The sequence below is a fragment of the Scyliorhinus canicula genome, chromosome 16 (genome assembly GCF_902713615.1).
Source record: "Scyliorhinus canicula chromosome 16, sScyCan1.1, whole genome shotgun sequence".
Taxonomy (NCBI): Eukaryota; Metazoa; Chordata; class Chondrichthyes; order Carcharhiniformes; family Scyliorhinidae; genus Scyliorhinus; species Scyliorhinus canicula.
Genome location: NC_052161.1, coordinates 43,473,519 through 43,488,324, shown reverse-complemented (window position 1 = coordinate 43,488,324; position 14,806 = coordinate 43,473,519). Strand labels below are relative to the sequence as shown.

Below are 14,806 nucleotides of genomic sequence, written 5' to 3'. Positions count from 1 at the left end.
ATGCATAGCAGGAAGCACTTAGCCACCCCAGGGTCTCTTTTGCGAGCATTTCCTGCCTATACCAAAGCCAGGGGCAGTGTATTCTGTTATTCACAAAGGAGGAAATCACATAACACGGCAATTTCTTGGAACTAGATCTGCAGCCTCAAAAGCAGGGCAAGGACGGCGCTGCCTGTGGCTTTGAATTTAACTCTGACCCTGAATTTCTTCAGCCTCCAGGCTAGAAAAGATGTCATCTCCCACTTCGCCAATCACTACTGCATCTGGGAGGTAACAGAGGCTCTTTATTCCAGGAGCGGGGACTTCATGGTGTTTTCTCTGACCAGAGAAGCGCACTTGGCTTTGAAAAAATAGCAGGCTTATACATGGTGCAGAGGGCCATCAGTTGTACACACCGAGCTTTGTGGGTGCTGCATCTCAATGATCAGATGTACAGCTATTATGGAACTTAACTTCAATGTGTGACTGTACTCAGCATCCCACGCTGATGAATGTCTCCTATCCTGGAAAAATTCATTATACTTTCATTCTGCGCTAGTTGTTGCAACCTCCTTAAAGACAAATCGTGTTTAAATTCAAAGGTCCAGTTAATAGGTAAAAAGGATGACCCAACAAGATTTCACTTTTTAATATTTTTACTTGAATAAATGACTAAAAACACTTCTAGCTAAGCATTATTTCTGTTGTGGGCCACTCATACTTTAAATTACAGGAACGAACATTCCTTTTTTATACTGATCAAATATTGCACTCAGCAGTCTTTGATGAGTATAAATTATAGTCCTTATAGCAAACATAGAACATGGAACATTACAGCGCAGTACAGGCCCTTCGGTCCTTGATGTTGCGCCGACCTGTGAAACCACTCTACAGCCCATCTACACTATTCCCTTATCATCCATAAGTTTATGCAATGGCCATTTAAATGCCCTTAATGTTGACGAGTCCACTACTGTTGCAGGCAGGGCATTCCACGCCCTTACTACTCTCTGAGTAAAGAACCTACCGCTGACATCTGTCCTATATCTATCTCCCCTCAATTTAAAGCTATGCCCCCTCATGCTAGCCATCAATATCCGAGGAAAAAGGGTCTCACTGTCCACCCTATCTAATCCTCTGATCATCTTGTATGCCTCAATTAAGTCACCTCAACCTCCAGAGCATTCTGCGGCAATAAATTTGAGAGATTCACCACCCTCTGGCTGAAGAACTTCCTCCTTATCTCAGTTTTAATGGATCATCCCTTCAGTCAGAGGTTGTGTTTCGGGTTCTAGTCTCTCCTACTAGTGGAAACGTCTTCTCCACGTCCACTCCTGCTCAGTACGCTGAAATTTGCAATGAGATCCCCACTCATCCTTCTAAACTCCAATGAGAACAGACCTAGAGTCCTTAACCGCTCCTCACATGACAAGCCCTTCCTTCCTGGAATCATTACTGTGAACCTCCTCTGAACTCCCTCCAAGACCAGCACATCTTTCCTTAAATACAGGGCTCACAACTGTTCACAATTGAGATGAAAACAACTAGATAAAAGGGATTACAAAGATCAATTTATATATCAGGACACTTCAAGAAGGCGGAAATTATTTTTATCTAAGAAACAAACTAATTTTACTTTGAAATGCGCACTTCCTAAAGTAAAAGTTTGATACTGGTAATTAAAAATTTGCCAATTGTAATATACCTACAAATTATGTTTTAAGGTTGAAACAGTTAGCATACCATTATGGTATGCAAGGGTACCAAAGTTCGAAAATCCAGATGTGGAATGCACAGCTTTGAGGTAAACAGCCCAATTAAAACTGAGGAAATTCTGATTTGTTTCATGTTATGCGTGGAATTATTGACCTGGTTATTTGCTGGTGTTGCTGGACTCTCTCAAGACTGTATGTGAGTTTCATTTTGCTACCAAATGTTTTGCAAAGTATACAATGGGTCTGGGTTTATACAATAAATGTGCAGTTCGTGAAGCTAGTCCACTTAATACAGAATATTGTACTGCTTTATATTTGTCAGAACTTTCTTTCAAACTATGCCGCTTGGATTCAGTGAGTGGAATCGTGTGAACTTTGTCCTGAGAGAAATGGCAAAACTATTTTTGGGTCAGGAACTCAAATAATTAATTTGAGCACCTTCTGGTTACTCTTTCCCAGCGCAATGTGTTTATCACCCCGCCCTTAAACTCCCTGACCAGCCTTGGAGGGTGGGATGATGTGCTTCAAGCAGCAATTAGGGATCTCAATTTAAAGGGACCCCAGCAAAACTTTTAGTGGCATCAGCGATTGTAGCATACAATCCAGGAAGAACAAGCAAAATCCAGGAAGAAGAAGCAAAGACCTGCAAAAAGGATGGAAAATATAGCATGGCAGTCCCCTAGTTTACAAACTTGTGGTAATGATTGATGCAGTGGGGGCATAAAGAAAAGTCATCTTGCATGCAACCAAAGTATGGTGACGAGGGTCTGGGTCAATTACTGCAAAATGTTTAGTCCTCTCAACTCGATTGCACCCTGTAATTTTCAGCTGGCACCCATCACTCTCTCGCCTCCATAGTTTTTGCCTGTACATTACTGCCCTGACCAACAAAACGCTATCACACGTATTCCTTTCTTTCTAATATCCTGCTCAAATCCCCACCTCACCCTCATTCTATTGCCTTTGCATTCCCATTCCTCGACTGGTGATCCTCCTCAAATGTTTACCTAATATCCTCATGAATCAACTGACTTTTGGCTCTCTCATCGCTGGAGAGGGCACAATACCCGGTAGAGGCCGAGAACTGTGGGTTGGGAGTGGAGCCATGGCCACCCTAACTGCGGTGGCGGAGTAAGCTGGAGACTGGCAGCACGGCCAAAGGACCGAGTGTCCCTGATGGAGAGAGGGAGGCGACCCAGGTGACAAAATTAGGTATCATGTGGCCACTTGGCATTCAACTGTCACACATTAAATTGACGTCACCAATACATTAAACATCATGATTTGTACTCTCCTTCTCTATTGCACCCAGGTTCAGCACTACCTCATGTCTTTAATTTCCCACAGATACACTCATGCCAATGGTGGAGGTAAGGGAGTCTTCACAGGAGGATCAGAACTCTGAGAATGAACTGACACATGAATCCTTATGCATCCTCCACCAGCACAGGTATACCTCAGTGGGTCTAGCATCACAGGCAGGTTAGGGTAACACATGGTGAGGTGCAGATCGCACATAAGCAGAATCAAGTGCAAGGATAGCAGGGGAGGCAGTGGCAGAGTAGTATTGTCACTGGACATATTCCAGAGACCCAAGATAACGCTCTGGGAACCCATGTTTAAATCCCACCACAGAAGATGGTAACATTTTAACTGAATAAAAATATGGGATTAAAAGTCCAATAATGACCATTAAACCATTGACCGTTTGCCATTGTAAAAGCCCATATGGTTTACTAAAGGGAAGGACATTTGTCATCCTTATCTGGCATGGTCTACATGTGACTCCAGAGCCCCAGCAATGTGATTGACTCTTAAATGCTCCCTGATGACAGCCACATGCCATGAAAGAATAAAATAAAAAGCCCGATCAGAGGGAGCAGGACACTTCAACACTTCAAACTCTGCTCAGATGGATACAGATGCTGAGCCTCCGGGGTCATCCACAAAGCAGGAACTCGTGGAGAAGCAATGAGAAATGATTGTGCTTCTATCACAATTGCCAGAAGAGAGTGCACAACCTTGCATAAAAAATTGAGAAGTCCACATTTATCGTGAGTACCGCAATGTCTTATGCATTTGTGCTGATGACATATCCATTCAAAGAGCGGTGAAACTCAAGAGAATCAGACCGCCGATTACATACTCGCTCACATCTGCACATTCTGGCTGCCAGATACACATTATTGATCAAAGCCTTGCTTTGGTGGTTGAATTCACCTTTCCACTTGCAGGCATGTACTCTCCTGCTCTTGGTTGACAGAAAATTGCAGGTAGACACTGAGAAGGAAGATGTAGAAAGGACTCATCATCACGTGAACTCTTCTCAATGTGTTCCCATTTCTCATGCCTAGCTCTCCTCCCAGACTAAGCCACAAAAATGCTACCTGCTGCACCGATGACTGTTTCTGCCCTGCACCAGCACAGGTGGGGCAGTCTTTGACAAAGAGTCCTCAAAAATCTAAAACACAGGCGTCTAGCATGTCAACAGCCTACCCCCTTGCCGAGGTAGCAAGACGTAAACATAATAAAAAGCATGAGGATAAGGTAGCAGTTGCACACAGGGATATACTAGGGTGCTAACTGCATTTTAGTGTTTCATTGGTGCCCTTTATTTGAATGGAAAAATAGGTTTATCTGAGCCACTCAATTCCATGGCCTCTAATTTGTTGGATCCTCTATTGGTCCTGGTCAGCTTAGTGTGAAGGAATCCAGCTGCAATGAGGAGTTTAAAATTAAAAAGAGATAGTCATTTGGTAGTACAAAATTTGAATATTAATGAAAGAGACATTCTTTGTCGAAGCTTTTGGCCTTGCACTCACCAGGATATTTTGCATCAATATAAATCCAAAGGAGACAAACATTTATACTGTATGAGAAGAGAGTGCAGATTCATTGGCAGAGGAATTAGCACTAGCCGATGGTGTCTGACAGTTAACTGCCAAACATTGTTTGAAATTTCAACCAGGCAACCGATTAGTCAAGGCATTGCCCTGAGAATAAACCATCAAATAGTTGTCACTTACTTTGTTCAGCTGATACAGGAACAATGGGCTGGATTCTCCATTTCAGCGGCTAAGTGCCGGCACCAGCGGCGCATGTGTTATCTTTTATGACTAAAACATCAGCGGGAAATCCTCACCGATTCCGGGTCCGGTGAGGGGCTAGCACCAGTGCCGGGTGAAACACCCACCTCGCATGCCGAAAACGGCTCGAAGTGGCTGTGTTGCAGGCCACGCACGCGCACGGCTGGCAACCTGCAGTGGTCGTACCATAAAACATGGCGCCGGCCATGCGTGGACCCAACCCACCATCCGCGACCCCAGTGCCCACCGGTCACCAGTCCCCCATCCCTCACAGAAGCCCTTCCTGGCCAGCGGACTGATCCTGGCCATGTGTGGCGGTGTTGGGCACAGTCTGCAGCTGCCATCCGGCACGGTTGAGACCACACATGCCCCCTGTTGTTGGGAACTCAGTCCATCAGGGGCGAAGCATCGCGGGTGGGCTGGCCGGTGATGCGCCAATGCTGTTGCAACAGTGCGCGATGCGATGACTCCAGTTTGGAGGGTGCGGCGCATGGCTGACTGGCATCAAACTGATACCGGCCCTGATTTCGGTGTTGGAGCCCATTCTCTGCCCGATCGACGAACACAATTTTGGCATCGGGCAACGGAGAATCCCGTTAAATATGTGTACACGTTCTCTGTCTGCAAAGTACAAAGCCCGGTATATTAACACACTGTGTAGCTGCCAGTACACGCAACTACCACCACACTGCGAGCTGGACTATCTTAAATTGGCTGTCAGCAAAAGTAATAGCACACTGAGGAATATTTAGCATATGTTGTCTAACTGTGCAATCACATCTAATGTTCAACAAAAAATGCCTTTTTTCAGCAATATTAAAAAGAGTGATTCTCCTATGAAGTAGGGATTAAAAATTATAAGCAGAGTTCATCTGCTGGGTCATGGTCAGAAGTTCATAAACATGCCTGGCAATAACTGTGTGCTCAAGATTACCAACATCACGGGACATATATCCTCTAATACAAGGCAGTTCCTGTTCACTTCTAAAAATCATGGATACATCACCTCAGTAAGGCATTGATAAGGATACATCACCTCGGTAAGGCATTAATAAGGATAAATTACCTCTGTGAAGCATTGACAAATTGTCAGATACCTTCATCTAACAATGGACAACCTTAAATTTTCAAGATCGTCTCTAAATCATTGTGAATTGAATCCGGGAAACTGAGTTTGAATCATTGGAGACAATTTTGTCGCAAGGAAGTTATCACCATCTACATCACTCAGTAGCCCGTTAACTTGATGGATATTGACGAGAATGAAAGTTTTTTTTCCCAGTACGTATGCTCACGAGCTTCCTGCTGGTTCAGTTCTTTTAACAGTATAAATATTGGAACGATACAGTAGGATTTTTAGATTTGTTGAATTCACCCCAATGCCTCTCACGGTAAAGGTGTAATTACTGTAATGCAGTGATGATCGTTCCCCCATTAAGTGGGATTGAGGTACTCACTAAACTCTGTAGCTTTCTACTCGAGGATTTAAGGTAAATCCCACTTTAAATGTTGGTGGATATCTTAATATCCCTCCATAACATCGTTTTGATTTGGATTCTCCGTTGGAAACAAGATTATACGTTATTTTCCTATAGCTAACAATGTTGCGATTGACATTCCATCAAATGTAAATTGCAAGCTCAGTTCATCAATAAACTTCTTTAAAATTTGGAAAGCATATTGTCTCATCTAGTCTTCTGTGTCCATACTTGAGAACCCATCTTTATACGTTCTCCAGTTTAGATATGAACCTAAGTGTAGTTTTTTTGTATTATCTCAATCCCCAGACATGAAGACATTGAGGGCTGTGGTCACCTTGACAGCCACGGACAATGAGTGGCTAACTGTTCCTTTTGGGCACAGATCTTCTCCCAGAAGGATGAAGATGTCAGCGATTACCTGTCGTGAGAACCCGAGCCTTTCTGGGCTCTGATACTCGGAGGAGAAGCTAACCATTGGCCTATAGACCCTATGTTGAGTGTATCATCTCCTTCAAGGTGCAGCCTTGTGTTAATCCTTTCTGTTCTATGCAGCTGCATGTGTCTGCGGAGGAGGCAGCTGTTGCATTTTATTGCTCCCATCACGTTGGCCAGTGGGCTGGAGAAAAATGTACCCCCTGAACCCCATTACTGCCGAATGTGTAGCCCCCAAAGTTGCAGGGAAGTGTCACAGGCAATAGGGTGAGATTACCCTCAGTAGAATCCAAGGCACTTGACACAGTTGCATGAAGTTCGTGATGGTGAATTTGGGCTGAAAGAACTGGTTCCTTTAGTGCAAACCTTTCACTGTGGCTGGCCACAGGCTTGCTGATTTTACCCTTTATACTGTGGATATCATGTCAGTTTTGCTCTACAATGGGTTCCTGCTGTGACATTTGCATTCTCCAACTTGGCGAGGTGCAGACGCAGCACGGAACCCATTCTCTGCTGGGAAAGAAAGAACCCCCAACTCGGAATCCACACCAGGGAAAGCCAGAACAGAGCAGGGTGACATAGGATGTCAACTGAGCTCCCATGCACATCGAAACCCACCCTACATAGCTGTGGCATTCCTTATACCGGTAAGTCCCTTTTACTGTATTTTATACAAGATGATAATGAAGAATAAAGAGAAGGGATGTTGGAGTAATCAAGCGGTATCGGAACCTGCCAAAAGCACGGTGGCACAAATCAGTGGCAGTCAGGTCACAATCGCCCTCAACTGTTTCGCCTCTAGATTCTTCCAGGCTACTGCAAGGTACATCTGCAATATCAGCCAATTGTTGTGCAGAAATGTGTCAAATGGATGATGCATTGTTCAGCAGGGCCAACACTTTCATTTCCTTTCACTTTCAGCAGCAACAGAGCATAGCATGGCTGCCCGATTTTGTCGCACTGTTGGATTTTATAAATCTCAAAGGGGTTATTGATGGCACCCAAAAGTCATCTCAGCCCTAGGCACAATGCCATAGCTATATGAGCCGAAAGGAGTTCCACTCCATCAAAATATAGTAGGCTGGTTACAAAAAAAATTTATCATTCAGGCATTCATCATATTTGTATTTTAAGATAATCATCAAGTGCCAGCATTATTTGAAAGTGAACGCAGGTTACAAAGATGGGTCTTTGACGGAAAAGTCCGTCCACTTTCGCCTTGGTTAATGATGTCCTTACAGACAAAAATAGGGCCCAGATAAAGCAGAGACCATGCAGATATTCTCACTTCTTAGCATTCAACTCTGTATCTTGAAGTAATACCAGAAGAGGTCAATGTCAGATGATAATAGATGCAGTGACCTCTTCTTCATTTTTACTATCACTTTTGTTACTCAACGATGCTGCTTTTTATATGGTTATGGCAGTCCTCTTAATTCTTGCCGTATGCCAACTACATTCCTCTCAGCTATTTGCAAACTCCCACAGACAGCTTGTTATGTGAACAGGAGCTCAACATGAATAGAAAATCAGGAATTGCTAGGAGAACTTTGTGCATTAAAAGTCTGTGGAGTCCCCGCAGCATAATCTCATCAGAGAATAAGCAGAAACTCTAACTTAAAGCATGATTACATATGGAGACTGAGCAGTTAATTATAGAGAAAGAATATAATTTAAACACTAAATAGTATAGTGTAATATAGTAGTGTGCACAATATAACAATAGCAATGATTCACACTATATAACTGCAAATTATAATAACACAGTAATGTAAATCCTATACATAGATTTTCACTTTTGTCAGAGTGGTGGTAACAGTTTGGTCTGATCAGGGTACAATACTATTTCTTAATGTGATTGTGCAATTCAGGAAAACTATTAAGAGTTACAAATAAAAACTCATTTCTCCTTTCCCTTCCTTTTCACAAATGTTTGCAACGGAATTATGGGCCGGAATCTTCAGAGGATCACAATCACTCCATAGCCCTTGTACTTATGTTCACTTTCTCTGCATCAAATCCATGCTATCTAACTTTATGGTTTTTTTTGTAACCACCTTTGAGACAACAAACGTCCAATAAGCTTCACATGCAAAAATGGATACTCAGCAAAAGAATGAGATATTGGAGGCGGGGGTGATGCTCACAAAAAACGTGGTCATAGAGGTAGGTCTGAAGAAGAGGGAGGTGGAGTGGCAGAGAGGTTTAAGGAAAGCACTCCAGAGTGCTTGACAGATTATGTCTTCACCCCCAGTGATACAATGAAGGGATGGAGGGATTTGCAAGATGTCCAAGTCAGAGGAATGGTATGGTTGGGTTGGAGTCAGAGGGACGGCATTGTCGGGCTGGAGTCAGAGGGACGGCATTATCAGGCTGGAGTCAGAGGGACGGCATTATCGGGCTGGAGTCAGAGGGACGGCATTATCGGGCTGGAGTCAGAGGGACGGCATTATCGGTCTGGAGTTAGACGGACGGCATTATCGGGCTGGAGTCAGAGGGACGGCATTGTCGGGCTGGAGTCAGAGGGACGGCATTGTCGGGTTGGAGTCAGAGGGACGGCATTATTAGGCTGGAGTCAGAGGGACGGTATTGTCGGGTTGGAGTCAGAGGGACGGCATTATCGGGTTGGAGTCAGAGGGACGGCATTATTAGGCTGGAGTCAGAGGGACGGTATTGTCGGGTTGGAGTCAGAGGGACGGCATTATCGGGTTGGAGTCAGAGGGACGGCATTGTCGGGCTGGAGTCAGAGGAACAGCATTGTCGGGCTGGAGTCAGAGGGACAGCATTGTCGGGCTGGAGTCAGAGGGACAGCATTGTCGGGCTTGAGTCAGAAGGACGGCATTGTCGGGCTGGAGTCACAGGGACGGCATTGTCGGGTTGGAGTCAGAGGGACAGCATTGTCGGGTTGGAGTCACAGGGACAGCATTGTCGGGCTGGAGTCAGAGGGACGGCATTATTAGGCTGGAGTGTGAGGGGCGCCATTGTCGGGCTGGAATCAGAGGGACGGCATTGTCAGGTTGGAGTCAGAGGGACGGCATTGTCGGGCTGGAGTCAGAGGGACGGCATTGTCGGGTTGGAGTCAGAGGGACGGCATTGTCGGGTTGGAGTCAGAGGGACGGCATTGTCAGGTTTGATGAGATTGTGGAGAAAGGGAGGAGCAAGGCCATGAGTGGATTTAAACAGGAGGGTGAGAATTTAAATTGGAAGCTTTGGTGACCAATAAGTGATTTATTTTAAAAATTGCACATCATCACTGTTCAATCAATTAAAGGAAAAAATATCGCTCAGTGTTTACTTATGCGTTGTGAACAAATTCACAAGCTATTCTGCCCATTGACATAATCCTTTGCTCAGATAATGTACTAAATGTGTACATTGGCCACCTATTATACAGTGAATGTGATCTCAATACGATTAGCCATTAATCACAACATTCAGTAAAAATGATCTTAAAGTCTGATAAAGGTGCACTTGCCGTCTGCATTTAATGTACAATTACTAATCACTAATGTAATTTTACCCTCTCAGAAATGCAATAGACAATTTGTCGACAGCATGTTACACCTTACACAAGTTACTTTGTGACTGGGCTAAAATAAAGAAAAATAATGGATTCATCAAACTCAGAATATGACAGACATATCATGATTCAAAGAGTAGAAATTAAAACATCTTAGAAATATGTATTTTTAAATGGTGGTGCAACTTATATAAAGGACTCGATAACATTAGTATAACTGAGTAAATGCTACTTCATCATGTAATATTCCCCTCTCCATTCTTTTTTACACCAACAGAAAAGACAGTGTCCTTTAGGATAGTGACCTGATTCTGTTTAAATGATTTTGATACATGAGGGCGTCAAGATATCTCTCCTCTGCTGCTACATAAGCAGAAAAGTAACAGTTCTCCCTTCCTCATCAGTATCCTGGTATAGCTTAGGTTAGCCAATACCTTAAAAAGTACAGGACCTGAGTGACTTGATTTCTGCTTGACCATGGAAGATGGTGTTATTCTTCTGTGAACTCTAATTATTTTTGTTTGTCTTTTTTTGAGGGGGGGAGGGGTAGTGGGGGGGGGGGGGGGGGGAGGGGGGAAGCGAGCAGCAGTAAAACTCCACATATGGAAGAATAGTGCTTCATCTTATTAATCTCTATTCAACAGAAGATAGATTTGTGATGGGGAAAGGTCCACTGATGCCTGTTACCAGCCATGACAGCGCTACAGAGATTTACACTGCAGCATCAATCTTGTCAACTAGATACCAAACAGTGACTGCTGGACACTGGGGAAAAGCACAATACTGCTATATATGTGAACTCATTTGTAATGTTGTTGCTTTTTTGATTCATACTTGTATGTCAGGATATTTTCATTGGAACTCACTTTTTGATGAAGTCTCGCTGCCATGTTAGCCATGTGAAGCAGTTTCTGCTGTAAAAGTAGAAAGCAGAAGCCTGTTAATAACAGATAAGAGGAGCAGCATGCACCTTTATAAGCAGTTGCGAACCAGCCTGTCAGTTGTACTATTTATTTCACATATGATAGTGATTTGGGATGTGATTACACAAATTGGCCATTATGACGCTTAATGTTTAAGTATGAACTGCCCGGACAGAAAAGGGAACTTGTTAGTAGTAAACCAGGAACCTCTGGGTTCCACAGGTCAACTATCATCTGTAACGGGTTGCATGCAACAGATGGGGAAGAGAAAAATTACTGTCATCACGCGGTCCAAACTACTTTGATTCTCAGAAAAAGCATACTAGTAACAGCAAAAACCTACAGTAGATTAATGACAAATATCTGAGGCTAGACTAAACCATTTTAAACTTCAGTGAACATTCTTTCTCATTTCAATCTTTAGACTAAATAGCCTTGCCAGACCTTAAGGGGGAAAAAAATGTTTTTAAAATTATTTGTAGAACTTAAAAGAATACCACTTCAGACCATCAACATCAATTTTTAAAAGAAATGGTAATTACCTGTTACCTTGTAGAGTGAAGATACCTTAAAGCTTGACATACATGCAACAAAAACAGAATCACTAACTATAGGATTCGTAATGGTTTTAATCGGGACTAATTCAGAGAAAGGGGCAATCCTTGGACAGCCCAATGATGATTTGCCCAACTATTTTGTCATAAGATCATAAGAAATAGGAACAGGTATAGACCACCAATTATGCTCCCCTATTCAAGGGGCTGTTTAGCTCACAGGGCTAATCGCTGGCTTTGAAAGCAGGCCAAGACAAGCCAGCAGCGCGGTTCGATTCCAGTGACAGCCTCCCCGAACAGGCGCCGGAATGTGGCGACTAGGGGCTTTTCACAGTAACTTCATTTGAAGCCTACTCGTGACAATAAGCGATTTTCATTTCATTTCATTTTCAATTGGATCATGGTGAGTCTGATTGTGGCCAACTCCACTTTCCCGCCTGCAGTCCCAAAACGCTGGACTCCTTAGCCGATAAAAAAATCTGTCCAACTCAGCCTTGATTATATTCAATAACCCAGCCACCACTGCTCTCCGCAGAAGAGAATTCCACAGTCGAAGGGTTCACAGAGAATAAATTTATCTCCATCTCTGTCTTAAATGGGAGACCATCATTTTTAAACGGTGCGCCTTAATTCTAGATTCCCTCACACGGGGCAACACCCCTTCAGCAGCTATACTGTCAAGCCCCATCAGAATCTTGTGTTTCATTCAGATCACCTCACGTTCTCCCAACTCCAATGAGTAGAGGGCTAAGCCGCTCACCCATTCCACATAAGACAACCCCTTCATCCCTGGAGTCAGCCTAGTGAACCTCTGAACTGCTTCCAATGCAAGTCTGTCCCTCCTTAAATGAGAACATTAAAAAGGTACACTACTCCAGTGCAGTCTCAATGCCTACCCAATTGCAGCAAGGCTTCCCTACTTTTATTCTCTACACCCCTTGCAATAAAGGCCAACATTCTGTTTGCCTTCCTAATTACTTGTTGTACCTGCACGCTAACCTTTTGTGATTCATGTACATGGACACCCCAATTCCCTCTGTATTATCGTATTCTGCAGTCTCTCTCTATTTAAATTAGATTCTGATTTTCTATTCTTCCTTGCCAAAGTGGATGGTCTCACATTTTCTCACATCCATACTTCATCTGCCAAATTTTAGCCCACTCACTTCACTTATATACTCTCCCTCAAAGTCTTTGTATACCCTCCTCGCAACTTGCTTTCCTACCTACCTTTGTATCAACAAATTTGGCTCCAATACAGTCAATCTCTTTATCCAAGTCATTAATGTAGATTGAAAAATGCTGAAGTCCCAACACTGATCATTACAGTACTCCACTAGTTACAGTTTGCTAACCAGAAAAAGGTCCATTTGTCCCCAATCTCCTGTTAGCAGATCCTCTATCCCTGCTAATACATCATCCTCAACACTATTCGCACTCAGCCTTTTATGTGGCATGTTATCAAATGCCTTTGGGAAATCCAAATACACTACATCAACTGGTTCCCTTTAACTACCCTACTTATTAGATCTTCAAAATACTCTATTAAGTTTGTCAATCACAATTTTCATGTCACAAAACCATAATGACCCTATCTGTTCTGTAGAAGGGTCATACGGACTCAAAAATAAACTCTCTCCACAGATGCTGCCGGATCTGCTTAGTTTACCCAACATTTTCTGTTTTCACCTTATGTTGGTTCTGCCTGATTGCAAATGGTTTCTAACTCCTGCTTTACCTCCTTTAGAATATTTTAGCACTTTTTCCCAAAGACAGGTGTTAAGGTAGCCTTTACTTTCCAGCTTTCTGTCTCCCTCCCCTCGCCGAGCTGTTGGACAGCACGGTAGCACAAGTGGATAGCACTACGCCTTCACAGCCCAGGGTCCCAGGTTCGATTCCCTGCTGGGTCACTGTCTGTTCGGAGTCTGCACGTTCTCCCTGTGTCTGCGTGGGTTTCCTCCGGGTGCACTGGTTTCCTCCCACAGTCCAAAGACATACAGGTTAGGTGGATTGGCCATGCTAAATTGCCCTAAGTGTCCAAAAAAGGTTAGGAGAGGTTATTGGGTTACGGGGATAGGGTAGACGCGAGGGCTTAAGTGGGTCGGTGCAGACTCGATGGGCCGTATGGCCTCCTTCTGCACTGTCTGTTCTATGTTCATATTGCATTTGCGCTTTTCCAATCTGCTCAGGCCTTTCCAGAATCTAGAGAATATTGGAAGATTACATTCACTATTTCTGCGGCCACTTTCATTAAGACCCTTGGATTTATAACAGTTAATTTAACAACATTTTTTGGATATATTTCAATCACCTATGTGGTGAACCACTGTTATTGTACTTCCACTGTTGTTCCACTGTTACTTACAGCGCTGTATATATTCTCTGTTACTGTTTGTTCCATTGTTACTCACTTGTGTTATATATTGTTGTTCTTCCGTGGCTCCGCCCCACTGGATGTTGTATAGAGTTGACTGATCTGTAGCCCTGTCTCCAGTCTGGGTTCAGCAGCAGACAGGCTACATCTTAAGAGTATTAAAACCATTACTTTGTCTTCTACAACTTGCCTCGTATGTAATTGATGGTGCATCAATTTAATACTCTAAGATAGTACGATGGATAAGTCACTCAAGCCTGAGTGATTGGACCTGGACCCACAGGCAGCTGACGCCACTACGATCTTCCAGCATTGGCTAAGCTGTTACGAGGCATATCTCGACTCTTCCACTGACGCCGTCTCAGGGGAGCACAAGCTTTGGGTCCTCAACGCCCGGGTGAGCCACCCAATATTTACCCTCATCAGAGACGCGGCCACATAAGACGAGGCGATTACACTCCTCAAAGGGCAGTACGTGAGGGCGGTAAACGGGGTGTTCGCCCGGCACTTCCACGCCATGAGGCGTCAGTGCCCAGGAGAACCTTTGGCCGAGTTCCTGCGTGACCTGCGGGTACTCGCCCGGAATTGTAGCTGCCTGGCAGTAACGGGAGTTCAACATACCGAGCTCTTGATCTGGGACGCCTATGTGGCTGGCGTTAGGTCTGACTACATCCGTCAGCGCCTGCTCGAAGAGGTTACCCTCGACCGAAATGACATGGTGCGGCTCACGATGTCCTTGGAA

At 43.9% G+C, this 14,806-nt stretch overlaps 1 protein-coding gene across 2 annotated transcripts in view; it reads right to left on the bottom strand.

Moving 5' to 3' along the window:
- The window catches only part of mgmt (O-6-methylguanine-DNA methyltransferase), a 487,398-nt gene that overhangs the window by 446,838 nt on the left and 25,754 nt on the right, over positions 1–14,806 (bottom strand). For both annotated transcript variants that reach the window (XM_038822140.1, XM_038822138.1), the window contains one exon: positions 11,080–11,127. In XM_038822140.1, coding sequence (XP_038678068.1) covers positions 11,080–11,112 — 33 coding nt within the window. In that variant the 5' untranslated portion in view covers positions 11,113–11,127. The remainder of the gene's footprint in view (positions 1–11,079; positions 11,128–14,806) is intronic.